This window comes from Eptesicus fuscus, chromosome 9 (assembly GCF_027574615.1).
Source record: "Eptesicus fuscus isolate TK198812 chromosome 9, DD_ASM_mEF_20220401, whole genome shotgun sequence".
Classification (NCBI taxonomy): Eukaryota; Metazoa; Chordata; class Mammalia; order Chiroptera; family Vespertilionidae; genus Eptesicus; species Eptesicus fuscus.
The window spans coordinates 66,310,222-66,336,428 of NC_072481.1; the positions used below are offsets into that span (position 1 = coordinate 66,310,222).

The window sequence follows — 26,207 nt, forward strand, 5'->3', positions numbered from 1 at the left end:
GCAAAACTGTGAGCACAGTTCAAAGTCAGTGAAGGGGAAGGAACTACCTGTGGGTAGATAAAGCAAAAATATGAAGTCGAGGAGGGTGTAACTGGTTAAGAGTTTTTACATGGTGGTGAAGAAGTAAAATTGGATAAAAAGGGTTGAATATTTGTTTGCTGGGCTCTACATACTTCAGTAAATTTAATCTTTACACACAACTCACAAGCTTCATATAACATAGGTGCTATTTTTATTCCCCTTTATAAGGAAACTGAAGCACACAGAGGTTAAGTATAAACCAGCATTTCACATTTCTTACCCACAATGCTATACTGATTCTCATAAAAGGCTAGTGGAAGGTGTTTAATACATTTCAACTTGCTTGGAAAAAAACAATGAAAATATTTCTTTAAATTTTATTTGTATTGAAATATTTGTTTTTTGCAATATCCAGTGAGTGGCAGTACTAATAACGATTCTAGGTCATCTAATAGAAATAGTAAAGCAGTTTGCAGTTATCAAGACTTTTGTCTACTCCATGCCTTGATGATTTCTTCAGCAGCATCTAGTGTACTGTCTTTCTGTAAATAAATGAAATAATTGTCATTACATATCAAAATAAATTCAAGATGAAGTGAATATTTAAATATAAAAATGCACCAAAGTTATTTTTTAAAATTAAAAAAAATTTTTTTTTATTGATTTCAGAGAGGAAGGGACAGAGAGAGAGAGAGAGATTGAAACATCAATGATGAGAGAGAATCATTGATTGGCTGCCTCCTGCACCCCCAAGGGGATCGAGCCTGCAGTCTGAGGGCCAATGCTCTATCCACTGAGCCAAACCAGCTAGGGCCCAAAGTCAGTTTATCAGGAAGAGTTATGCAGTGATTCAGGAACCAACTGCTCCTCAACTCCTGGTAACTTGAACGGGTCCAGTTGAGCTCCAGCCTGTCCATAGCAATGACAGAGCCCCAAAGCATTCATTAGGGAACACACCTTTCCAGCAAATCAAGTCACTGGCCTTGCCTATTTTAAGACATAACCCCAGCAGAAGCATGAACAAAGTCTGGAAAATGATGTCTATAGTGTCTTCCCTCACTTTGGTGGCTGAAGACACAGGCCCCAAGCTCTTCAAGAAGCCCAGTAGCAAATCATAAACACCAATTATTATAATGCTATGTCCCATAGCTCTCTGGCTAGAAAGAGGAATGAACCTCACAAGAATTCAATAGTAGAGAAACTAGAAAAGCATGATGCCAATCACTACCTCATACTGTTTTAGTATGCTGGCTGCAGATTCTGGGCACTTTATTGCTGCTATACTGACACCAAAGAGATCTACAACATTTTTTTAGATTAAAGAAATTTTCCAATTACAGTTTACATTCAATATTTTTTAAAATAAGTTTTGGGTGTACAGCACAGTGGGTGGACTATCATATACTTTAAAAAATATTCCCTCCAATATTTCCAGTACTCACCTGGCATCATATATAGTTATTACAATATTATTGATAGCATTCTCTATGCTGTACTTCACATCCCCATGACTATTTTGTAATTACCAATCTGAACTTCTTAGTACCTTCATTTAAAAAAAAATAAGTCTTTATTGTTCAGATTATTACAGTTGTTCCTCTTTTTTCCCCCCATAGTTCCCCTCCACTCAGTTCCCACCCCACCCCATGCCCTTACCCCCCACCCTCCTGGTCCTCATCCATAGGTGTAAGATTTTTGTCCAGTCTCTTCCAGCAACCCCACACCCCCTTCCTTCCGAGAATTGTCAGTCCACTCCCTTTCTATGCCCTTGATTCTATTATATTCACCAGTTTATTCTGTTCATCAGATTTTTTATTCACTTGATTTTTAGATTCACTTGTTGATAGATATGTATTTGTTGTCACTTTGTTCATAATTTTTATCTTTACCTCCTTCTCCTTCTCCTTCTCCTTCTTCTGCTTCTGCTTCTTCTTCCTCTTCTTAAAGAATACCTTTCAGCATTTCATATAATACTGGTTTGGCAGTGATGAGCTCCTTTAGTTTGTTCTTATCTGTGAAGCTCTTTATCTGACCTTCAATTCTAAATGATAGCTTTGCTGGGTAGAGTAATCTTGGTTGTAGGTTCTTGCTATCCATCACTTTGAATATTTCTTACCACTCCCGTCTGGCCTGCATAGTTTCTGTTGAGAAATCAGCTGACAATCGTATGGGTGCTCCCTCATGGGTAACTAACGGTTTTTCTCTTGCTGCTTTTAAGATTCTCTCTTTGGCTTTTGCTTTTGGCATTTTAATTATGATGTGTCTTGGTGTGGTCCTCTTTGGATTCCTTTTGTTTGGGGTTCTGTGTGCTTCCTGGACTTGTAAGTCTATTTCTTTCACCAGGTAGGGGAAGTTTTCTGTCATTATTTCTTCAAATAGGTTTTCAATGTCTTGCTCTCTCTCTTCTTCTGGCACTCCAATAATTCAGATGTTGGTATGCTTGAAGTTGTCCCAGAGGCTCATTACACCATCTTCATATTTTTGGATTCTCTTTTCTTTTTGCTTTTCTGGTTGGGTGTTTTTTTGCTTCATTGTATTTCAAATCTTTGACTTGATTCTTGGGATCCTCTAGTCTGCTGTTGGATCTCTGTATATTATTCTTTATTTCAGTCAGTGTATGTTTAATTTCTTATTGGTCCTTTTTCATATCCTCGAGGGTCTCACTAAATTTCTCGGAGGTTTCTAGAAGATTCTTGAGTAACCTTATAACTGTGGTTTTGAACTCTATATCCAGTCGTTTGCTTTCCTCCATTTCTTTCATTTGTGACCTGTTTCTTTGTCTTTGCATTTTGGCTGCTTCCCTGTGTTGACAGAGTGGCCTTGTGTGCCAGGTGTCCTATAGAGCCCAGTGGCTCAGCCTCCACAGTTACCTGAGGTGGACACTCTTGGTGCACCCCTTTGTGGGCTGTGTGCACAATCTTGTTGTAGTTAAGCCTTGATTGCTGTTGGTGTCACTGGGAGGAATTGACCTCTAGGCCAATTGGCTGAGGACCAGCTGTGTCTACAATGGAAGAACTTCTGTGCTGAAGACACCCTTATGGGGCAGGACTTGCTTCAGTAGGGCTTTGTTGCTCACTGAGTCTGCCCCTTGAGTGTGTCTCTTATGGATGTGAAGATTATAATCTTGTATGGTCTCACACTGATCACTGGGTACACTGGCTCTTGGATCTCCAAGGAGGTGCAAAGTCAGCCACTGCCTGAGGCCACCCAGCAGGAGCTACAGAGATATCTGCAGATTCCTCCTTTTTGTTTGGGGTTTGGAAGTGCCCAGATGAGGCCCAGCTACGAAGCAAGGCAAGCTGCTGCTGCTGGGCCTTGGGCCTTCTTTTGGAAGTTTTGGAGTTCTCTGACCCAGCTGCAGTTTGTTAAGTTTTAGGCTGCAAAAGGACAGACCATTCATATGTAAAAGCTGCTGTGTATACAGCTTGGGTGGGATTGTAAATTGGGTGGGGAGGGGTCTCAGGGAATCACCAGGGTGGAGCAAACAGCAATGGCTGCCAGTCAGCCCTGCACTGAAGAGGTCCCCGGGTCTCTGTGTCCTGCAGCCCCGTGCAGGACCAACTATCGCTGCGAACACCTCTGAGAGAAAGCTGCCCTTGCGTTCCAGCCTGATGCCAGACAGTCCAGTTTCTCCCTGTATGAATCTGGGTCCCCAGAGTCTCTCCCGGAACTGGAGTTCAGAGCAATTGGGAGCTTGTATCTCCCTCCCGATTGAAAAAAACAATAGCGCACCCAGTTGCCCGCTCGTTTCGCGTGCACCTCCGCATCTCCTACCATTCTCAATGTGCTTTTTTCTTTCCTTCTAGCTGTAGAATTTCCACTCAGCCAGCTTTTCCATGGTTCTGGATGATATTTGTTTTGTCTTTTAGTTGTAGTTTTGATGTGGTTGTGAGAGGCAGCAAGTACAGGTGTTTACCTATGCCGCCATCTTGGTTGTCTCCCCCTTCATCTTTTTCATCCAGTCCCCCAACCACACTTCCCTCTGGCAACCATCACTCTGTTTTCAGTATCGATGAATCTGTTTCTGCTTTGTTTATTTATATTGTTCTTCAGCTTCCACAAATAAATGAAATCATATAGTATTTATTTGTCTTTCTCTGACTGACTTGTTTCACTTAGTGTAATACTCTCTAGGTTCATTCTAGTATGGATATCTGATCTCAGTAAAGAGAATTTTCAAAATACAAATGCAAAGGCAGACATCCAAAAGAAAAAACAATCAAATTAACATACAAATACAGAAACAAGTCAAAGAGTACACATTACACTCCCACCCTCAATCTATCTATGAAAGTGTCTTATGGAACTTTTTAGTTGTTTTGGTTGTTCCTAAGCTAATAAATAAAATTTCATTGCAGTTTTAATTTTCATTTCTCTTACTTAGAGTAAGGTGGTGCATTCTTTCATATACTTGACAGCTACTGAGGATTTTACCCATAATCATTATGAAGTGCTGCTTTTTGGCTTATCTTGACCTAAATTCAATGTTTGCTTGTTTATTCATTTATTTGTTGGATTTAAATTTTAAAAATATTTTAAATTAATTTATTTATTTTTATTTTATTTTTATTTATTTACTTATTTTTATTTCCATTTTCTTGGCATGTTTTGCCATACTTTTATTTTTAGTTTTTCCAAGAGGTTGACTTTCCCTAGGGACTTCTCAGTATTGCTCCACTATCTTCCAATATAGAATGTTGATGTAAAGGAGGTGAATCCACACGGATCCTCATATCCTGTCCCCAGGCCTTGAGCTTTTTGTCTAGATGTCAAAGAATCATTTCTTTATCTTTAAAGTCCAATGTCTTAAACAAGGTATAGCTCAGTGTTAATCATTCTGTGACAACCTTTCCTGAGATAAGGTATTCCTTTTCAATTTTAGATTGTTTGCTTTTTGAAATGAAAGTATTATCAAAATAAAGCTATAAAATTCTTTCCTGGTTCCATTTGTTCTGCTTTTCCCCCTCCAGTGACTAGATATTTTATTTATCTATAATTTTTCTAATATTTTTAAATTCTTTGTTCTTTTTGCTCAGTCTTCTCAATCCTTAATGTGCTTACAGATGTATTTAGTGTTTTCTGTGCTGTTTGTATTATCAGTACAATTACCAATAGCTTTATTTTTTTCCCTTTAAATTTCTTATCTGAGCTCTGACAGTTACCATTTCATTTTCTTATATTATCTTACGCTATCTTCCCTGAACTTAGTCTCTGCTTTCATCTTGTTTTATAGCGTTTGAATTTGAAATACTACGGTTTTTATTTGCTGTATGGCAACATTTTTTCTGTGAATATTTTGTCTGATATTTGTTTTTAACTTGTATCTTTCTCTTTTTCCCCCTTATAGTATCTTTTTATAGCTTCATAGCTGGTTCCTTTTTTTTTTTCTTCTCACTTTTGATCGAGTTCTGTTTGTAAGTTCCCAATGCCATCACAACTACTGGTCCTAGTGTTCTGAGTAATGAGCATGCTGCCTGCTGGCTTTGTCTGGATTGGAAGATGTATTTGCAGATTTGGAGAAGCAAGGAACCAGGACAGCACTAGGAGACAGCAGAAATTCTCCCAGGCTCACAGTAAATTTTAATATGATTGATGTAGAGTTCTTTTAGATTTTACTTCTTCCTAACTAATTGGCTACCTCTAATTTAATATATCTCCTCCACAATGTCTCAGCATACTTTTGCAAAGTGAACGGGATGAATGAGTAAATCTATAGCCCAACCAGAATCTTTTCTTCACCCTGCCTCACACAGGTTCTAGATGACATGACTATGTTCTGCCCTGCCTCTTCCCTGATGCCACCTGGGTCTGGAGAAGCTCTCACTACCAGTGCACTTACTGTGCCTATTGTTCTGAATAATGAGGATGCTACCTGATGTCTGTAACTTGAAGATGTAGAAGCAGGAGCCTTTCTAGGTGTCTTCGCTATACCATTACCTTCACTGTTCTTGGCAACTCTTTATCATTTACTGGGGAATTTGTTTGCATCCTATTAGTTGTTGTTGTTATTTTTAAATCTGAGAGAGGGGGAGAGAGAGAGAGAGAAGAGAGAGAGAGAGAGAGAGAGAGAGAGAGAGAGAGAGAGAGAGAGAGAGAGAGAGAGAGACTGAAGAGAGAGAGAAACATTGGTTGCCTTCCATCATACACTCCCAGACTGGGGACTAAACCCTCAACCCAGGTATGTGCCCTGCCTGGGAATCAAACTGGCAATCTTTTGGTACATGGGATATGATACTCTACCGACTGAGCCATTCCATCCAGGCTCCTAGTTGTTATTTTATTTTTAAAATAATTTTCATGGAGAGAATGATTTTAAAACTGGAAGTCTAATGTTCTTTACCATTTTAAAACTAGAAGTCTAATGTTGTTTTTTCCCTCTGTTAGTTCTATTTATATTCAAATGATATACATCTAGAGCAGTGGTCCCCAATCTGGGGCACATGCCCCACAAGGGGGCAATTTGATTTTTAAGGGGGGAAATTTAAGAATGAGTTATTAACAGTGAATTTTTTGCATTTCTTATGGTTCTAGGGGCCTCATATACAGTATATAAATATATATTTTGTCATATTTATGCATTTCAGTTCTTTATTATATGTTTTGAAACTTTATTTGCTATTGGCCAATAGTTAAGGGCCTTTTAAGCTTCCTCCATGTGGAGTTTATTTTTGAATAATAAGAATTATATGTCACAGGGGGGCATCAGAATTTTAGAGATGCTTAGGTGTGGCATGGCCAAAAATAGGTTGGGAACCAGTGCTCTAGAGATTTCTAGATCCATTGTAAGATGAGAGTATTAATGGTCTTGCCCTTTCTCCACACTTTAGTCAATTAAATGTTGATATTGTTAGGTTGTTAACATTCATATTCTACTATGGGGAGTCTTCCATAGTCTATAGGTTGCCTCTAAAAGTTGAAAACAATGTTTATATCAATCTGACTAGGTTTACAGATGGATGTGTTGGTGTAGAGAGTGCCTTAATACCAGTATGACTGTTTTCAGTAGCAATCACATCTTAAACACAGCAATAATAAATTCAGATTTTTTTTCACAGATCTGATGATAAATTTTTTCAGCTTTCATTTATCAGTGATGTATATATAATTTTCAGTTTTAATGGATATTTTCCTAGATATAGAATTCTGGGCTGATCTATTTTTTTTATGTCAGCATTTTGAAGATGTCATTTCATTGTAACCTGGTCTTCATTGTTTCTAATAAGTAGTTAGCTAACACTCATATCTACTCCTGTGCCTGTGAAGTTTAGTTTTTCTCTGGCTGCTTTCAAAATCTTATCATTACCTTTGGTTTTTAGCAGTTTGATCATGGTGTGTCTAGGCGTGGGGTTGTTTGTTTGTTTTTTTGGTATATCCTGTGTGATTCACTGAACTTTTATTTTTTTAAAAATATATTTCTTTATTGATTTCAGAGAGGAAGGGAGAGGGAGAGAGAGATAGAAACATCAATGATGAGAGAGAATCATTGATCAGCTGCCTCCTGCACGCCCCCTGCTGGGATTGAGCCTACAACCCGGCCATGTGCCCTTGGTCGGAATCGAACCTGGGACCTTTCAGTCTGCAGGCCGAGGCTCTATCCACTGAGCCAAACCTACTAGGGCATGAACTTTTAGATCTATAGGTTGCTTTACACCAAATCTGGAAACATTTTGGCATTATTTCTTAAGAGATTTTTTTCTGTTACATTTTCTCTTCTTTTTTTGGTACTCCAATTACAGGTAAATTGTCACTTGATATTGCCTCACAAATGTGAGGCTCTGTTCATTTTTTAAAAAGTAATTTTCTTCTCTGTTCTTCAGATTGAATAATTCCTATGGATCTGTATTCAAGTGGACCCTCTTTTTTCTGTCATCCTCAATGTTTTATGTTTAATGCCATATATATTTTCTTATCAGATATCACCCTTTAGTTCTTGAATTTCCATTTGATTAATTATTTTAATCTGTCCACTCATTATAACCATATTTTCCTTTACATACTTGTAAAATCTGCTTACTTATAATATATGCTTTAAAGTCCTTGTCTACTAATTTCTCTATCTGGGTCACCTTGAGATATATTTCTATTGACTGCTTTATTTCCTTTATTAAGGGTCATCATTTTTTGAGTCTTCACATGTCTAGTAAGTTTTGATTGCATGCTAGCCATTGTAATGTTATATGGTAAGAAATCTGATTATGTTTAAACTCGACACTTACTCTGGTATGCAATTAATTTCATGGCAACTAGACAAAATTTAAAAATTGCTTTATAAGCACATCATGTCTAGAAAGAGAAAAAGAAAGGTGATTTATATATAAAAGGAAAGACATTATAAGTATGTTTTGTTTTTTTTAGTAGAACAGAAAACTTACTTTAATAAAGCAAAATCGCACAAACTTCTCAAACTGTAATTTGGTCTCTTTGTTACAGAATGCTGAAACTGGGATGGCTGAGAGTTTCTAAAAAATAAACAGGAAGGTAAAATAAGAAAACTACTTACATTTCACATATTAACCCTAAACATTAGAAAAAATTGATACTTCCAAGTATTCACAACAATTTCAGGGGAATAAAAGATTAAAAAATCCTCCAAATAGGCACTGGTGGAGTATCATGTAACAAAACTATAGTTAACATTGTTCAAAGCATGTCAGCAGGTTTCCTTCATAAATTAACTATAAAATACAGCACAATATTGCAAAGTCCAATAACTTTTACCTTATTTTTAGTCATCCATTTCACAAATTTATAGTCATAAGGTTCATTGCTGTTCTTCATATCAGAAAGGTCTGCATCTAAAACAATGAAAATTAGATAACCTATGTATTACACCTGAGATAATATGTATTTAAATTAAGTCTGTTAAATTCAAATTTTTCTTATGAGATATTCACAAAATCTGCTGAAGTCTCATATTGCACATGGTGGGGTGGAAAGCGAGATGCCACAGATTAGCTTTACCGACACTCTAAGGCAGTACTCAAATTGCATTTGATTGATCATATTTGTGCATACACACCTTAGCCCTGGAAGAGAGTAGAAAGGGGAAGAAAATAAGTGTTGCCTTTCCACCTAGAAATAACGTAAGAGTCTGTGATCATTATTAAGGAAATGGCATCTAAATTTATATTCATCTTAACACTTATACCTGCAAAAAGTCATTGGCAAAGGTAAAGTGTCTATATTGCAATCCATCATTTTCCCCAAATCCTAGGTTAGTGTCTTGCATATAAGCAGTAAAAAGCGTATTTGTTGAATGAGTAGACTACTATTACTCACTAGAGGCCCAGCGCATGAAATTCATGTGTGGATACTGTCCCTAGGCCTGGCCTGAGATCAGGGCCATCTTCCCCGGCTGCCCGCAGCCGGCCCTGCCACCCACCCCCGGTTCCCTGTTTGCCATTGGGTGATGGGAGCCTGCCGGCCAGAGAGAGGGACTGAGAGGTCAGTTGTTCCCCGCCGCTTGCCGGCCCCAACCCCGTCACGGGTTGCCCTCTGTGTGTGGGGTGACCGTTGGGGCGGGGGCCTTGGCCTGGCGCCGCCCGTATCCCCCACCTCCCACTCCCGGCTCCCCATTTGCCATTCGGTGATGGGAGCCTTGTGGCTGGGGAAAGGGACTAAGAGGTGATCAGTGCACCTCATAGTGACTGGTCGAGCGGTCGTTCTGGTCGTTCCTCTGTTAGGGTCAATTTGCATATTACCCTTTTATTATATAGGATTATTTGTAAAGGGAAAGTATCTGTGTAGATCTTCCAAGTGATATCTTTTATTGTTTATCTCTTTCTTCCACACATTATGCTTTTTAAAAAAATAATGGGGAAAATATGTATTCCTATTCTTATCTCTTGCTCCAATCTTGCTTTAAGGTCTGGGCTAGATATTTCCCTGGCATTCAGCTTTAGCAATTCATATTTCATACTGTTTCAATTTCATTGATTTGTACTCTTAGATCATTTTGAATGGCAGAAAGCTATTTTGATGATTACTGTAATCATTGAAATTTTATAATTTATTGTTCAAAACAGATTGAGACAGTTTCCTTCCCCACCCCACCCCCCACACTGAATACTACCGGGTCTCTTCACTTAATGGTGTAAAAACCTTGACACTGAAGAAAGTTTCACCTATATTTTTTTAAAAATCTTAATATGTTTTTACTTAATTATTTTTATTTCTAATCTCCCCTGTGCTTTCAAGAACATAACAATCCCATATAATAATGCTAATAATATATGCTACCACTTATTGAGCATTTACTATTTGCTAAGCATGTTAGATAATTCTCTCATTTATTTGTCTTACAATTCTAAGAGGTAACTATAATCTCCACTTTATAGAAGAGGAAATTAAATTACTATTTCAAGTATTTCACATTACATATATGTATATGTAGTTAATTCATGTTTGGCTCTAACAAAAATGATCACTTTGAAAAGTTAGAGTCTAATTGTAAATTATGTGAAAACTCCATGTGACAAGTACACAATAGTAGTGTATTCAAAGGTAACCCAGAGAAAGGAGTGATGACCTATAGCAATAGAAGGAAGTAAAGGAGGATATTAACTAACTGCAATTGATACTAGCTGTACTACTTATTCTAGTAAAGCTTAGAAAAGAGGAATTCATTGCTGTGGTGCTTAAAAGGAAAGAAGGCAATAAATATAATTCTAAATATTTGATAGTTATAAGAAAGCTAGAATCTATTTCTTTTGAATACTTACGTCGAAATTCCTCAAATAAACTAAAAATATTTACTAAAGGTACAAGTTTGAACCATATTATAATAGCATTGGTTATTTAAGTAACCTATGAAAATCAAAATTGGTTTTTGTATTCCCACTATCTCTTCCATAATTTTGGACCTTACTATCCCACTAAAACAACTGTAATAATCTTCTATTTGTTGTCTTATCTTCTAGTCAAATGTTTCCATTTTTAGTTCTAGGATGAAGGTCACTGGTCTAGAAAGCTGCTTAGTATGGCAGCTTTCTAGTTGATTAACTTCAGTAAATTTCTTGATTCTCTGTTTCATTTTTCTCACCTATCAAATGAGGATATAATAGCACCAATCTCATTGGACTTTAGTGAGAATATGACATTTGTAAAGCTCTTAGGATAATACCTACTATATCATAAATGCTAAAAAATATTAACCAGTTAGCATTGCTATGAATTTTAAAGGGAAGCCATTACTATGTTCATGTACTTTATGGTTTATTTTTATTTTCAAGCTACCATCAAATGAGTGTTGTTGTTTGCTTTAGTCTTTAGTATATGGTGGAACTGCCTCTAGTACATGGGAGAATTTTTTTTAAAAATATATATTTTATTGATTTTTTTACAGAGAGGAAGGGAGAGGGATAGAGAGCTAGAAATGTCGATGAGAGAGAAACATCGACCAGCTGCCTCCTGCACACCCCCCACCAGGGATGTGCCCGCAACCAATGTACATGCCCTTGAACGGAATCGAACCCGAGACCCTTCAGTCCGCAGGCCGACGCTCTATCCACTGAGCCAAATCGGTTTCGGCATGGAAGAATTTTTACATTCAAATTAATCTAAGCAAAGATGAACGAGTAAAATAAAAGGAACTTGTCTCCATATATAGAAGAGTCTTAGAGACATTACATTTCCCCCCACAGGTGAAGGAGGACAATGAAAAAGAAAGTTTTCTTTTTTCCATCATTACAAAAAGTCTTCTAACCGAAATCCTTTCTGTTCTTATTACAACCACACTAGTTCAAGATCTAAGACTTAAACTAGTATTTTATGCAGGACTGACTGACTAAAGATAGAATGGGAAACTGTTTAAGAGCTTAATGCAATAATACAAGCAAAAGTTGCATCATTGTCCTTTTGATGTTTAATGTCACAATGTGATAAATTCTTTTTAGGATTTACTATCTCAAAAAGTTTGGTTTTAGGAAAGAATTATTCTCATCTAAAAAGTTTTTGGGCTTCATTTTATTCAATAGTTATGTAACTAATTCCATTTGCTGCTTCAAAGTCTTGAGTTAATAATGCTAATTACAATCCTATGCAAACCTAGGTGACTGAAATATTTACTTCTTCCCCCTCCTATGTACCAATGATTTTATTTTATATTATAAGCAAACATATACATTATTGTATGAAAGACTTTTTCTTTCTTTAAAAAGGTGACTTTCTTTCAGATTTAGACCTTAATTTGGATTTGAATAATAGCAAGCCACAGTGCTCTGCTCATGTAAAGGGCTTAATATAAATGGGTCAAGTGAATTTGTTGCTGGGTTTAAGGCAAAACCAGCAACGTTGAGCATAAATGTAAAAGCACATTCCTTCTAGAGTCCAAGTGCTCCAAGTATTGAAATACAAGTTTGAGTATATCCAACATCTTACAATGCCTTTCAGGCACCAGGCACTAGAATATGTCTACGTGCACTGTGAGCAGCCAGAGGAAGTTACAACAGGTAGTAGTTGTTCATGAATCCAGGGTTGTTTTTACAGTTGCAAAACCCAGATCACTCAGCAATAATAAAATCAACTTTTATGCCAGGCATTGGTCTGAGTGCTTTCTATGCAGAATCTTAGGAAATATTCCTTCCCATAACCCTATGAGGAAGGCATCACTTTTATTCCCTTTTTATGGATGAGGAAGTTGAAGCTTAGTTACGGTAATAACATACTCAACTGCCATGGCCAGCACTTGGCATAGCTAGAATTCAAAGTTAGACCTGCTGACCTCTTAGGTTGGATAGTAAATGAAATACTTTTAATCTGAGTTAGTTCAAATTCTTTTGGAGAGCAGATAAAGTATAAATTAATCTCTTTTCAATAAACTAAGTCATGTTGAATATTTTGTGGCTTTCCAATTTAAAGTGAAAACACAATTAATGAAAACTGTGCTATTTCTTTTTATCATTTCATGAAATGAGTTGCACATTTAGACCAAATATAAGAAAAATGATCTCAAAACCTCAGAGTATAGGAGCTTAAGAGCCTGGAAAATTTATAAAATTTGGTATATACAAAAGGTTTTCAAGTTCAGTGGCATATAGCTTCATTGTAACAGAATCTTAAAACATTTAAAACTATTTAAAATGGTTATAATTTTTGTCTGAATAAATTATGCTTTATAAAATTTAGTATTAACATTATAGTTTTTTTGAAGAAAAATTAGTTATACATAAAATGTTATCATGCTTGTAACTTTCTATTTGTATGGCACATCAGAATTACAATAGCTTCAGGTAACACTTTTGGAGACAGAATTATTGGGAATCTAAGCTGTGTGACTTCAGACAAGTTAGTTAAAACTTTCTAAGTCTTCGTGTCTTTAAACATGGAGCTGAATGCTTCTACAAAAGCATGTTTGAAAGTGCCAGGCATGTAGTAGACCCTCAATTAATATTATTTTCCTTCTTTACTTCATTTCAGTATATTCTAAAGTGGCAAATAATCCTGATGGCATCGACAGTTTAGAAATCTCATTTTTTTCTCAAGTAAAAAGGGAAACTAAAATGTTACTCAAAGGAACACATATATGATTTCAGTGTTTTAAGTTACACAACAGAACAAGATGACAGCAAATTCTATGTTTAAGAGAACACTTACAACAACTGGCTCCATAATCATGTAAACACAGTCACATGTAAGGTCAAGGACCTAAAAGTTCAGATGACTGTAGAAAACACTGACATTGTGAAAGTCATTTTTTCAAAGATAAAACGCTGATATGGCTTCGACACCAATCTTTTCTCCGTAATTCTGATATAACTTCACACATAAGTTTCTATATATTTGAAATTATGAAAACCTTTACAAACCTAGCAAAGACACGTCAGCAATGATGAAGTAGCCTCCATCAGGAACTACAGGTTTTAGGCCAACACTTTCAAGTAAATGTGCCATCCGATCTCTTTTTACTTCCAACTCTTTTGGCAAAGAATTAAAGTAACACTCTGGGTCATCCATGCGCTTCATGTCAGTCCAAAAAGCTTGAGCCAAAGCTTCCTGTATGTTAAGATTAAAAAATGTGAAAAGGAAATATGGTAACGTTATTTATTACTGAGTTTAATAAATAAAGACTGAGTAATAATATTATTGGCAAAAAGTCATTCAGGAAATTACAGCTGAATTCCTGTGAACCTATGTTAAACTCTACAGATTAATGGAAGAATCAGTTACACGTAAATGATTAAATCTAATGTGAAGAACTGAGAATAAGCCATGAAATTTCCAAATTGAAAGAGATATTATGTAAAGATGACATACTTGGAAATGAAAAGACATGTTATTTTCTATTGAGGTGAGCTGTAGAATGACTTGTTAGATCCAAGCCTAAAAGATGACTGAGAAATGACGAACTAGCCAGCCTTTCCTATTACCTTGGAGGACGGAGTGGAAATGAAAACTGACCTGCTGTGTTATTCCTGAGGTGTGCAAGTTCCTGTACTAATCATGCGTATCCCCCAAAAGTGGTCTAAGGCCACAGGGGTTAGAAACAAGTTTCTCGGGCATGTGAGTGGCTTCCCTACCCTTCTTCAGGAAAGTGAGACACAGGGGTGAAATTGGGCCCAGAGAAAAGCCAATGCTGTTAGGCAGGTGTCTGAGAGGCAATAGGTCAGGATCAGATACACATGTCTGACTCAGAGCATGCATAAAGAACATGGACCTATCCACGCAGGAGGGCCAAAGCGTGGTGGGCAAGTGTGAACTGGGACGACGTAGAAATATTGGTTCTCAGAGCCAACCAGGAGATCCAAGCAACTAAGCAAGAACTTGGGATAGTTAAGAGATAGGGCAGAGCAAAGTGGCCAAATTTTAAGGAAATTAATCACAAGTGATATCAAGAACTAAAGGACACATTGAATTACTCAGTAAATTACCTGAGCTAGGTTAAAATTGGCATTGTGATGAATGCTGGGGCTGTAATGATAAACAAGGTCCTTGCCTTTATGAAGCTTCCAATTGGTGTGTATTGGTGAGGGTAAGGAGAGAGATGAGACAGAAACGATTGGTTAAAGGATGTGATTTGTTCTTCTGGAAGAACTGAGAGAAGTCTAGTGTCATTGAGGTTGGGTAGCAAGATAGATAACATGGCAAGAGATGATAGAGAGACAGAGAAGGATTAAATCACAGAGAACACTGCATGCCAAAAGAATTCAGCAGAAAAAAAATAATCATTCCCCAGTACTGAAAAACAAACAAACAAACAAAACTTGGATAAATAAGGATAGGTTGCTTCAGCCTAAGAATCTGTGGTTCCACTAGAAACTTGGGCTAGTTTCCAAACATGTTTGTCTGAAGGCATGGGAAAAAAACAGGCCACTTCGCTGAAATGGAGAATAAGATGGTTCTGAAAAATGTGTTCTGGATTCTTAGCTGAATCTTCCTTTTCCTTAGCAACTTATTCATTCCCCGGCCTATAGCATGAGAGATTGCCATAGAAAATTCAAAGCTCAGGAGACATAAACATCTCTCCTAACTAGAATTATACTGGACTCCTCTCTCTCATAACCCACGTGTGATCCATCGGCATCTACCTTCAAAATATATTCAGAGCCCAATCCCTTTTCACCACTTCTATCGTCCCCATATTGGTTCAGTCCACTGCTGTCTCTCTCCTCGATCACTTCAACAGTCTTCTCCCACTCAGCTAAGCACCCAGAGTCCCTCTGATAACACAAGTTAGATCATGTCACTCATGTGCTCTAAGCTCTTCAGTGGCTTCCTACCTCATTCAGTCTTTACAGAGACAAGCATGCCCCTACTTGATCTGGCTCCCAGCTACCTCTGATTGATCACTTCCTAATCTTACCCCTTAATCATCCTATTTCAGCCTCTACGCTTTTCAAGGATATAAACGTGACAACCAGGCTTCCTGACCCCAGGGCCTTTGCACTTGTTCTTTCAGTTTGGAGGGTTCTTCTCTGCGTAACCATGTGACTGCTTATCCTCCTTCAGTTCGTAGCTCAAATGTCCCCTTCTCAGTGAGGCTTTCAAAGATCACTTAACCCTTTGCACTCGCTTGCTTTTTTCTTGATTCCTTTATTCTAATGCTAACCGTGTCGAGTCACACTCGACATCCGAGTGTAAAAGGTTATTAACATTGTATATTCTCCCCCATAGCACTTTTATATCTTCCCTCTTCACTACTTTATTTTTCTCCATTGCATCTATCAATATCTGATATATTATATTATTAAAATTTTTATTTATTGTCTGTGTCTCCCCATTAGACTGTAAGGTCCATGAGGGCAGGAATTTTTAGCTGCTGTATCTCTAATACTCAATAAATATTTGTTGAATAAGAGAATGGATTTATTTTCAGAGGATAAAATGAGTTTAATACTATATAACAAAAGCAAATGACAGAATTAGCCTTTATCATGGTCTTACCTTAGAGTCACTGGAAAGAAATTGTAAAAAATATATATTTTTCTTATTCAGCAGGCATTTATGACAGGAAGCAAAAAAGTAAGTTTACCATAGTCAACATATTTTATTCTTTGGCCTTTTAACTGCCTTCCAGAAAAATAAATTTTTTTTCAGTGTTCTGATTATTCACAGAATGATGGTATGTGGATCCCTGTTTTATAAATATTTTTAAAAAATAGAAACAATATAGAAAAAAGATATACATTAAAAATTCCTTCACCTATCCATGTCCCTATCCATTAATTTCATACCTACAACAGCCACTTTTATTAGTTTCATCATGGATCCTTCCAGAGATCCTTCAAACATACAAGAGAACAATTTTCCCCTTTCTTATACAAAACTAGAGGCCCAGTGCACGAAATTTGTGCATGGGTGTGTGTGTGTGTGTGTGTGTGTGTGTGTGTGTGTCCCTCAGCCCAGCCTGCACCCTCTCCAATCTGGGACCCCTTGAGAAATTTCCGACTGCCCTATCCCCCTAAATGGGCAGTTGGACATCCCTCTCACAATTCAGGACTGCTGGCTTCCAACAGCTCTCCTGCCTGCCTGCCTGATTGCCCCTAACTGCTCCCCTGCTGGCCCAATTGCTCCTAACTGCCCTCCCCTGCCAGCCTGATCACCCCTAACTGCTCCCCTGCAGGCCCAATTGCTCCTAACTGCCCTCCCCTGCCAGCCTGGTCACCCCTAACTGCTTTCCCCTGCCAGCCTGGTTGCCCCTAACTGTCCTCCCCTGCAGGCCTGGTCACCCCCAAATACCCTCTCCTGCTGGCCCGGTCACCCCTAACTGTCCTCCCTTGCCAGCCTGGTCGCCCCTGTCTTCCCCTGCAGGCCTGGTTGCCCCCAACTGCCCTCCCCTGCTAGCCCGGTCACCCCTAACTTCCCTCCCTTGCAAGCCTGGTCCCCCCCAACTGCCCTACCCTGCAGGCCTGGTCACTCCCAACTGCCCTCCCCTGCAGACCTTGTCTCCCCAACAGCCCTCCCCTGCATGCCTGGTCCCTCACAACTGCCCTCCCCTGCAGGCCCGATTGCCCCCAACTGCCCTCCCCTGCCGGCCTGGTCACTCCAACTGCCCTCCCCTGCAGGCCCGATTGCCCCCAACTGCCCTCTCCTGCCGGCCTGGTCACTCCAACTGCCCTCCCCTGCTGGCCTGATCGCCCACAACTGCCCTCCCCTGCTGGCCATCTTGTGGTGGCCATCTTGTGTCCACATGGGGGCGGCCATCTTGTGTGTTGGAGTGATGGTCAATTTTCATATTACCTCTTTATTATATAGGATGTAGTGTAAATATATCTTGCTTTCTTACTTTACATTATATTCTGGAAATTTCTCCATATCAGTAATTACAGAGCTTTCTCACTATTTCCCTTACTTTACTTTAAATTTTTAAACAGCCACAATGTTAGACCGAATAACGGCCCCCAAAGCTGTCCATGTCTTAAGACCCACAACCTGTACATAAAATGAACTTTGCAAATATGAATTAAGGGTCTTGAGATGGAGAGATTATTTTGGATTATCTGGGTCTAATGCAATGACAAGGATCCTTAAAAGGGAAGGAAGGTGGCGGGAGGATATGTGTTGACAAAAGCAGAGGTTGGAGTGATGCGACCACGCACCAAGCATGCGAGCAGCCCCTGGAAGCTGGGAAAGACAAGGAACGGACTCTTCCTTCGAGCCTCCAGGAGGAACGCAGCAATGCCCACTCTGTGCGTTCAGCCCTGTAAGAAACTTTTCCACGGCTGACCCCTAGAACTATAAGTTAAAAAAAATTGTGTTGTTTTAAGCCACTAAGTTTGTGTTAATTTGTTACAGAGAAATAGGACACGAATACCGTCATAGCATATTTAAATGTTTGGCTAGATCATGGTTTACTACTTAAACCAACTGCCTGTTGATGGATAATGACTATCCCTTAACTTCTGCAATAAATGGCTGTGTACAGACAGAGCTTCTTATGCGCACAGGAATAGTTATAGAGTAAATTTCCAGAAGGGAGATGCTGCTGCATCGGGCATGTGCAACTATAGTTTGGCGTGGTGCTGTAATCCCACCAGCAAAGAAGGAGTGTTCAAAGTTAAAGCTTGATGTACTAAAAAACAACAAACTGTTCGTAATAGCAATGACTGTGTGTCTGCTCCTAAATTCGCAAATTATACCAGAAGCCGCGCTCAAAGAGGACATGAAGGAAATAATTAAGGCCATTCAAACACACAACATAAAGATAACACCTTCACTAAAAGACCGTGCCTCAACCCCGAGTTACAATAACACCTACCTGTAAAGGAGTTGCACAGGTATAGAGGCTGTTTTGTTGAACTGTCTGTAAATGTTTAATTAAATGATAAGGACCAATGGACCAGCCAAGCTGGAAAAGGAACAGATAAAAGCAAATTTCAAAAAATGAATCTAATTGTATGTATCAAATCTAATAGAGTAGATAAGCTTACTGCAATTATTAAGTATATTCAATTCAAAAATGTTCACACTATGAAAGTAGCACAGTTTTAGAATCAGTTCAACACTTCTTTTTGTGCAAAAGTTTCCAAATGGGGTCACTAAACTCTGCTCTCAGAAGGTAAATAGTCCCTGCAATCATTATTATCTTCTTCTCTTCTAGTTTGCTACTTCTGATATTCTGCAGGTCTAAACTACTGTATCAAAGCTTGTTTGAACTACATATAGATTAAAGTAGCTATGAATGAGGGCCTAAGGGATTCTTCCATTATTTGGTTCTGCAGGCATCTTTTTTGTTTTAATTACTTTTTTATTTTGAGATAATTGTAGATTAATATGCGGTTGTAAGAAATAATATAGATTCCTTGTACTCTTGACCTAGTTTTACCCAATGGTGACATCTTGCCAATCAGGATACTGCCATTGATACAGTCAAAATATAGAACATCTTCATCATCACAAGGATCCCTCGTGTTGGCCTTTCGTGCCCACGTATACTTCCCTTCCCCCCACCCGTCCGTATCTAGTCCCTGGCTTCTTAGCCATGTTTAGGAGACGTGAGATTTGAAGATAATCAAGTTTCGACTGGATAAGTTGTTGTGATTCAGAGTGCAGTGGCTAAGTGCATACATTTGAAAGTCAGCTTGCAAGCCCTGGCTTGAATTTATTAGCAGTGCAACTTTAGGCAAGTCCCTTAACTTCTCTGTGCTTTCAGTTTTATTGTCTTTAAAATGGAGATAATAGATTATATCTACCTCATAACGTGGTTATGAGAATGAAAGGAATATGTACATGTAAAGCATTAAGAAGCCAGCACATAATGGAAGTGCCAAAATATTGCTATTAGCATTTGTTATCCTTTTATTTGAATAGGCAGTAATCTGAACACTCTTTCCAAAGAAAATTGTGTCATTAGTTGGTTACTTAAAAAATAAAAAAATTACCTATGTTTTCTTACTTAAAAAGAAATGATTAGGTCCCAAAGAAAACAAAGGTCAATGTGAAAGCTAAGTGAGTAAATTATAAGCAAATAATCACTAAGTATAAAAACGTGTAAACTAAATATATGTGCATTTAAAACACAAAAAATCTTGCAGCAACCTGGATGGAACTGGAGAGCATTATGCTAAGTGAAATAAGCCAGTCAATAAAAGAAAAATACCACATGATCTCACTTGTTTATGGATAATAAAGAACATTATAAACTGATGAACAAAAAGATAGATACAGAGACAGTAAAGCATCAAACAGACTGTCAAATTACAGCGGGAAGGTGAGGGAGAGGTGGGGGAGATAAGAGATCAACCGAAGGACTTGTATGCATGCATATAAGCATAACCAATGGACGCAAAACACTGGGGGGTGAGGGCATGTATGGGAGTGGGGTGGGGCAATGGTAAGATATGTACACATATAATACCTTAATAAAAAAAAGAAAAAAAAAGAAAACACAAAAAATCTACAAGCTATAAAGTACATGCCTATTGTTAAGCAATTAAATTCCTCATCTTACCTTCCAGCCAGTTACACTGAAAGTCTTTCCAGCACTTCCTATGGTGATTGTTCTCTCCCACATACCTGGAAAAGTGGCTGAACAGAAAAAAAAAGTTAAATAATTGCTTTCCAATCAATCTATATTTGGTATAATCTAAAAATATAAATGTATCATAGTACAGTCAGTATAGTTATAGGCTTTCAATAAGCTTTTTTAAAGACAATGTAACTTTAACTCAAGCACAGTTGAAAATGTTACAATGCTTGAAAATATTATAATATCGCAGCAAAATAGTATGTAGTAGATTGAATCATTTAAAGTAGCAAAATTATTGCCAGGGGCAGGAGTGGCAGAAGTGCCAGCAGGCAGTGTTCTGGGCTGGTTTGGTATATTGGTCACACAAGCTGTGGCACCCGGCACCCGGTGTTAATAGTAGCTGTGTGTTGAATATAATCATTTCGTAGCCCATTTTGGTTGTACTCCTGGCTGTTGTTTAGCTCACCTCTCTTCTGCTCATTTTCTTCTTGTTAAAAAATGTATTTTTATTGATTTCAGAGAGGAAGGGAGAGGGAGAGAATCATTGATCGGCTGCCTCCTGCAGGCCCCCTACTGGGGATCGAGCCCACAACCCAGGCATGTGCCATGACCAGGATCTCCTGGTTCATAGGTTGACGCTTAACCACTGAGTCACACTGGCCAGGTGTCTACTGCCCATTTTCTGAATCTATATCTACAGAATCCTTAGGGCAACAATTCTAAAAATGTGGCTCCTACACCAGCAATACCAATATACCGGGGAACTTGTAAGAAAGGCAAGTTCTTGGTCTGCATCACAGACTTATTGAATCAGAAACTCTGGAGGTGGGGCCCAGCAATCTGTATGCCTGTGAGTGCATGCGTGTGTGTACGTATGTGTTTTGCTAACAGCTTTATTGAGATATCAATCCCACACTATATAATTCACTCATTTAAAGTATCCAATTCAATGTTTTGAGTATACCCACAGAGTTGTGCAACCATCACCACAATCAGCTTTAGAACTTTTTTCACCCTAAAAAAAAGCTCCATACCTTTTAGATACCACCCTGTAATACCCCCATGGCCAACAGCACTAGAACTTGTGCCCAAATGGAGCTTATCTAACACAAGTACTTTCTCCACAATTCACAACGGAGTCTTATTGCACTTACAGTAGAAACATTAGATAGCACTTCAGCCCCAGGCTTTGGGGCCACTTTAAACAGCAAAATCACCATTCAAAGGATGCTTGCTAATAGTAGGAGCTGCAACAAGAAGGCAAAGTGTTGCCTTGTTGTCCTTAACTGGGAACATGCATACCAGGTGACCCTTCTGCACAGGTCTGAGAAAGAAGCAGTGTAATGACTTGGGGGTTACAAATATATTTTAGTGAGTAGGTAAATTCACAAATACAGATGCCACGGATACTGAGAAATGACTGTTAAAGGTTTCAAGTTGACTGATATCTTTAATAACACCATTCATTCATTTATTTATCCACTTGTGAAACATTTATTAGCAGCGATCAGGCGCCAGGGATTAAGCTAGGTCTAGAGGAAACAAAGACAAGAAAGATACAGTTCTTATCTTCAGGGGGGTTAATGTCTAGTGGGGGTAGGAGATGAGTAAGACAACACTTGTAATACAGTGTGACACTGTAATAGCAATAGGCATGGAGTATTGCGCAAGGATAGAAGGCATTAGGGTGGCTCTCTGTATCCAGTAATGCTTGAGCTGAGACTTTAGGAAATGTTTGCCAGGCAGGGAAGCCGGAAGGAAGGTAAGTTTTTGGCAAAGGGAATGCAGAGAACCAAGTCCTGGAGGTACAAAATGAAGAGTTTGTGAATTTTGCTGGACAGTGGTACATTATTTCTCTGTTAATCTTCTGAGAATGCTACCTACAACACTGCTTTTTGGATTCAATAATTTAGTTGTGAAGTTCTTCACATGCAATCCCACATTTTTTTTTTTGCTTGTTTTTTAGAGGCACAATAGATGCTCTTATATTATTCTAAGAGTGTTGGTACACACAATAGGAAAACAAATACCCATTTCTGGGGAGGGGAGTAAGCCGTTTTCTTTCTTCTTTAAAAAAATATTTTTATTGATTTCAGAGAGGAAGGGAGAGTGAGAGAGAGATGGAAACATCAATGATGAGAGAGGATCAGTGATCGACTGCCTCCTGCATGCCCCGTACTGGGGATTGAGCCCACAGGGGTGCAATTGCTGGAATTGCACCCGGGACCCTTCAGGTCCGCAGACTGACACTCCATCCACTGAGCCAAACCAGTTAGGGCTAAGCTGTTTTCTTAAAGTAATCTTCTCAAGCTTACTAAAATGTAAAGTAGCTAAAGAAATTTCCAAAACGAATGTATACATAGTTTCAGTCTATCATGAAACACCTGCCAGTATTTGTAAAGGTAGGAAAAGAGTATAAGTCAGAAAAGTATAATTGTATTCTTTGTGGAGTATAACAAAAGTGAAAAGATAAATGAATATTCAAAGCGTCCATTCGAAGAAGGGATATCCTAATTTTGTACATAAATAATTATAGCCCTTCAAGTTCTGAGACAGTTCTAGACTTCCAAAGTATTTCAAAGAACACCATGACACATGTGCCACTTCCTATTGGACCAGAGCAAATCTAAACTATGCATAATGCAGAGTACCACTCTCCTTATGTAATGATATATATCCAAAATCAGAAAGGCCTATTAGTAACAATATAGATAAAATCTTTGAAAATAAAAATTATCCAGAGAAACAAACACAATCCTACTATGTTTTCACTGTAAGTTACATATGACAGAAATTAAAGAGTACTCCTGTCAAATGTAGGTTTCATACACATTATCAAATCTAATTTAGTATTTCAAAGGAGAGCTAATTTGATGGTCGCTATTTTAGCCATATAAAAGTGGATGTAAGCTGATCCGATAAATAGCTTACAAATAATTTTACACTAATTTCCCAAATCTTAATAGGTTAGTATACAAATATCAGTGTATTATTCTATCTCTTCTATAAGAGAGGTTTCTTTTGTTGACTGAAATGTCTTTTTTACTGAAACCTGGAGATATCATTTGAATCAAGAATCTGATCCAATTGGAATAAAACCCACTCTTTCAATAAAAGGGGCCCTAAGTAATTTAAAAACATCTAGAAGTTCATGTCTTCTCAATCTCAGAGATTTGGGGAGCCACAGAAGTTCATGTAAACAGATGACCACAGCACTGAGTGTGACTATAGTAACCAGAGGCAAAAAATAAAAAATAAATCTTTGCAGATCTGATGATTTAAAAAACTATATCCAGTATCAGTAAGTTTAGCTTGCAGTTACATCTGAAAGGCAACTGGTCTTTGCACCTCTCATTTAGGACCCATGATCTTTAAGCCAGCCACAGCAGCTATAACAGTTACTCACAGGCAACTTGGGCTTCAGTAGAAGTCAGATAAAGATTAGTGGCATGATGAAGAGCACCACACCAGGATAACCGCCTCTGTGCCATGAAGATGATGCTAATTTCATGATGTGTGGCTACAGAGCCTTATTGTGTTATATCAAAGAGCTACTATTGCACTCTGAAAATGGATGGAATAGCCATTTTGTATCTTTCATGTAACAAAGGCCACTGTATTTGATAGAATAAGTTTTCATGCAACTGAATTACTCTCTAAATAATGAAATAGCGAATTCATTTTTTCCATGGTTTAACTTTTTGGGCTGTTATAACAACTAAAAAATCTGAGTTAAAATATATATGTCTTGTTATCTCTAGCAAATAATAGTATTAGTTACACTGTTATCATGAAGGGCTTCTAATATAACATAAGGTTTAAATATAACATAGGTTTAAAAATAATTTCAAGTAATCTTTGAGACAATATTGCTAAATGGAGTTAACTAAAACTCTAAAGCTTTGAGTCATTCTCACACAGGCATGAACATGGTTTAGGATGAATATAAAATTACTAGAGGCCCAGTGCACGAAATTCATGCCGGGGGGGTGGGTGGGGGAGGGGTGTCCCTCAGCCCGCCTGCACCCTCTCCAATCTGGGACCCCTTGGGGGATGTCCGACTGCCAGTTTAGGCCCACTCCTTGTGGGCCTGCACCCTTTCCAATCCAGGGCCACTGGCCCCTAACCACTCACCTGCCTGCCTGCCTAATGCCCCCAACTGCCCTCCCCTGCTGGCCTGGTCGCCCCCAACTGCTCTCCCCTGCTGGCCTGATCACCCCTAACTGCCTCTGCCTTGGCCCCCACCACCATGGCTTTGTCCAGAAGGAAGCTGGATGTCCGGAAAATGGCCGGTTGACCCAGTCTAATTAGCATATTACCCTTTTATTAGTATAGATATTTATTCATTATGTAGATACCTCTCCCTCTCTGCTTAATCTAAACAAAACTTAGTAACTTTAACAAAATAATCTAATTAGTTAAACAGAATTATTTTATTTAAAATAAATACTTATTTTCAATCAAATAAACTTAAAATAATTTAAAATAAAATAATTAAATACCAATTTAATAAAAAATTAATCTAAAAACATCTACCCAAAAGTTAATTGTCCATATTGGCTGGAATAGTTCAAATGGCCCAAAACAGAGGTCAGCAACATGACAGGTGAAGGTGAACTCTGATGCAATTTTGACACAGAATCACAGTTTGCTTCTGGCTTTCTCTGTTTAACATTCTACCTCCTAATTTGATCCTGATCAGCAGGCCTACAATTTCACTTGCCTTCAGACATTTGTGTCTTATAGACACTAAAACTTAGCAAGACTAAAGCATGAGTAGCAGGAATTTCCTTGGCTCAACTCTTCCCCACAGATCTGCTCCCCCGTCTCCATCTCCATCTCCATCTCCCTCTCCGGTGAAGGGCCTCATCACTGCTGAGTGGTCCAGGCTGGAGATCTCAGAATCATTCTTGCTTGTTCCCTTCCCACATTTTAACGATATACTCTGTGCTGTGGAGTTTCCCCTTCTAAACAGTATGCGTTTATCATCTCCACTACCAGGGCATCTGACTGACTTATGATCCTCACCTGCAGCTGGTTCTTACCTTTTTAAAACAAATCCAATCATGTAATCAATTCCTCTCCCTTGCCACACCTTTTGCAGTAGTTCTCAAAGTGTGCTCACTGGTACTCTCTCTGGTGATCAAATTAATGTGTAGAACTTAAAAAAAATTAACTAGGTTTTCCTCAACAAAATTGTATTAAGCACTTAAGATAAATGCTAGCACTTATCTGATAGTGAGTGCTACCAATTGTGAAACAAATGAGCATTTACTAAATGAATATTAATGCCAATATCAGAAAACCTCAAACGTGTTTATTTCAATAGCTCTTTGTTATGAAAAATATGCACAGAATTTTTATTCAATGATTTTTATACTGAATTCTAATTATTTAATTTCTGCCAGGAAAATTGCTTCTAGTTTCAGGGTGGAATGCAATATATCACTATTTCATGATGCAAACATTGTGGCTTCAAGGTGCTCTACCACTAACGTAAGTTTCAGAACCACTGACCTATAAACAATAATACATATAAATGAAGCCATTTTAAAATGAAGCCATAGTTGCCCTGTCAGAGGAACTGCCTTGCATGTCTTATGCCTCAAAAATTTTGGAATGGTAAAAAACAGGACAAAATAACCTTTGGACTGGGCTTAAGCAAACTTGTGCCCCAAAGAACTGTTTTCAAAGATAATGAAGAATTAGTTATTAAGACTACTGGACTAATGACTACTGAAAATGAAAACCGCTGTTTAAAATTAACATGCTATGTGTACCA

At 38.2% G+C, this 26,207-nt stretch overlaps 1 protein-coding gene across 9 annotated transcripts in view; it reads right to left on the reverse strand.

The window, feature by feature from the left end:
- Positions 1-219: 219 nt before the first annotated feature.
- Positions 220-26,207, reverse strand: part of KYAT3 (kynurenine aminotransferase 3) — a 55,629-nt gene continuing 29,641 nt past the window's right edge. For 7 of the 9 annotated variants that reach the window (XM_054721268.1, XM_054721274.1, XM_008157792.3 and 4 more), the window contains 6 exons: positions 20,408-20,484; positions 18,716-18,805; positions 13,827-14,013; positions 8,740-8,816; positions 8,394-8,480; positions 220-563 (listed from right to left, as the gene is read on the reverse strand). In XM_054721268.1, the coding sequence (XP_054577243.1) occupies positions 501-563; positions 8,394-8,480; positions 8,740-8,816; positions 13,827-14,013; positions 18,716-18,805; positions 20,408-20,484 (581 nt within the window). In that variant the 3' untranslated portion in view covers positions 220-500. The remainder of the gene's footprint in view (positions 564-8,393; positions 8,481-8,739; positions 8,817-13,826; positions 14,014-18,715; positions 18,806-20,407; positions 20,485-26,207) is intronic. The other 2 variants (XM_054721270.1, XM_054721271.1) reach the window with 2 other exon arrangements.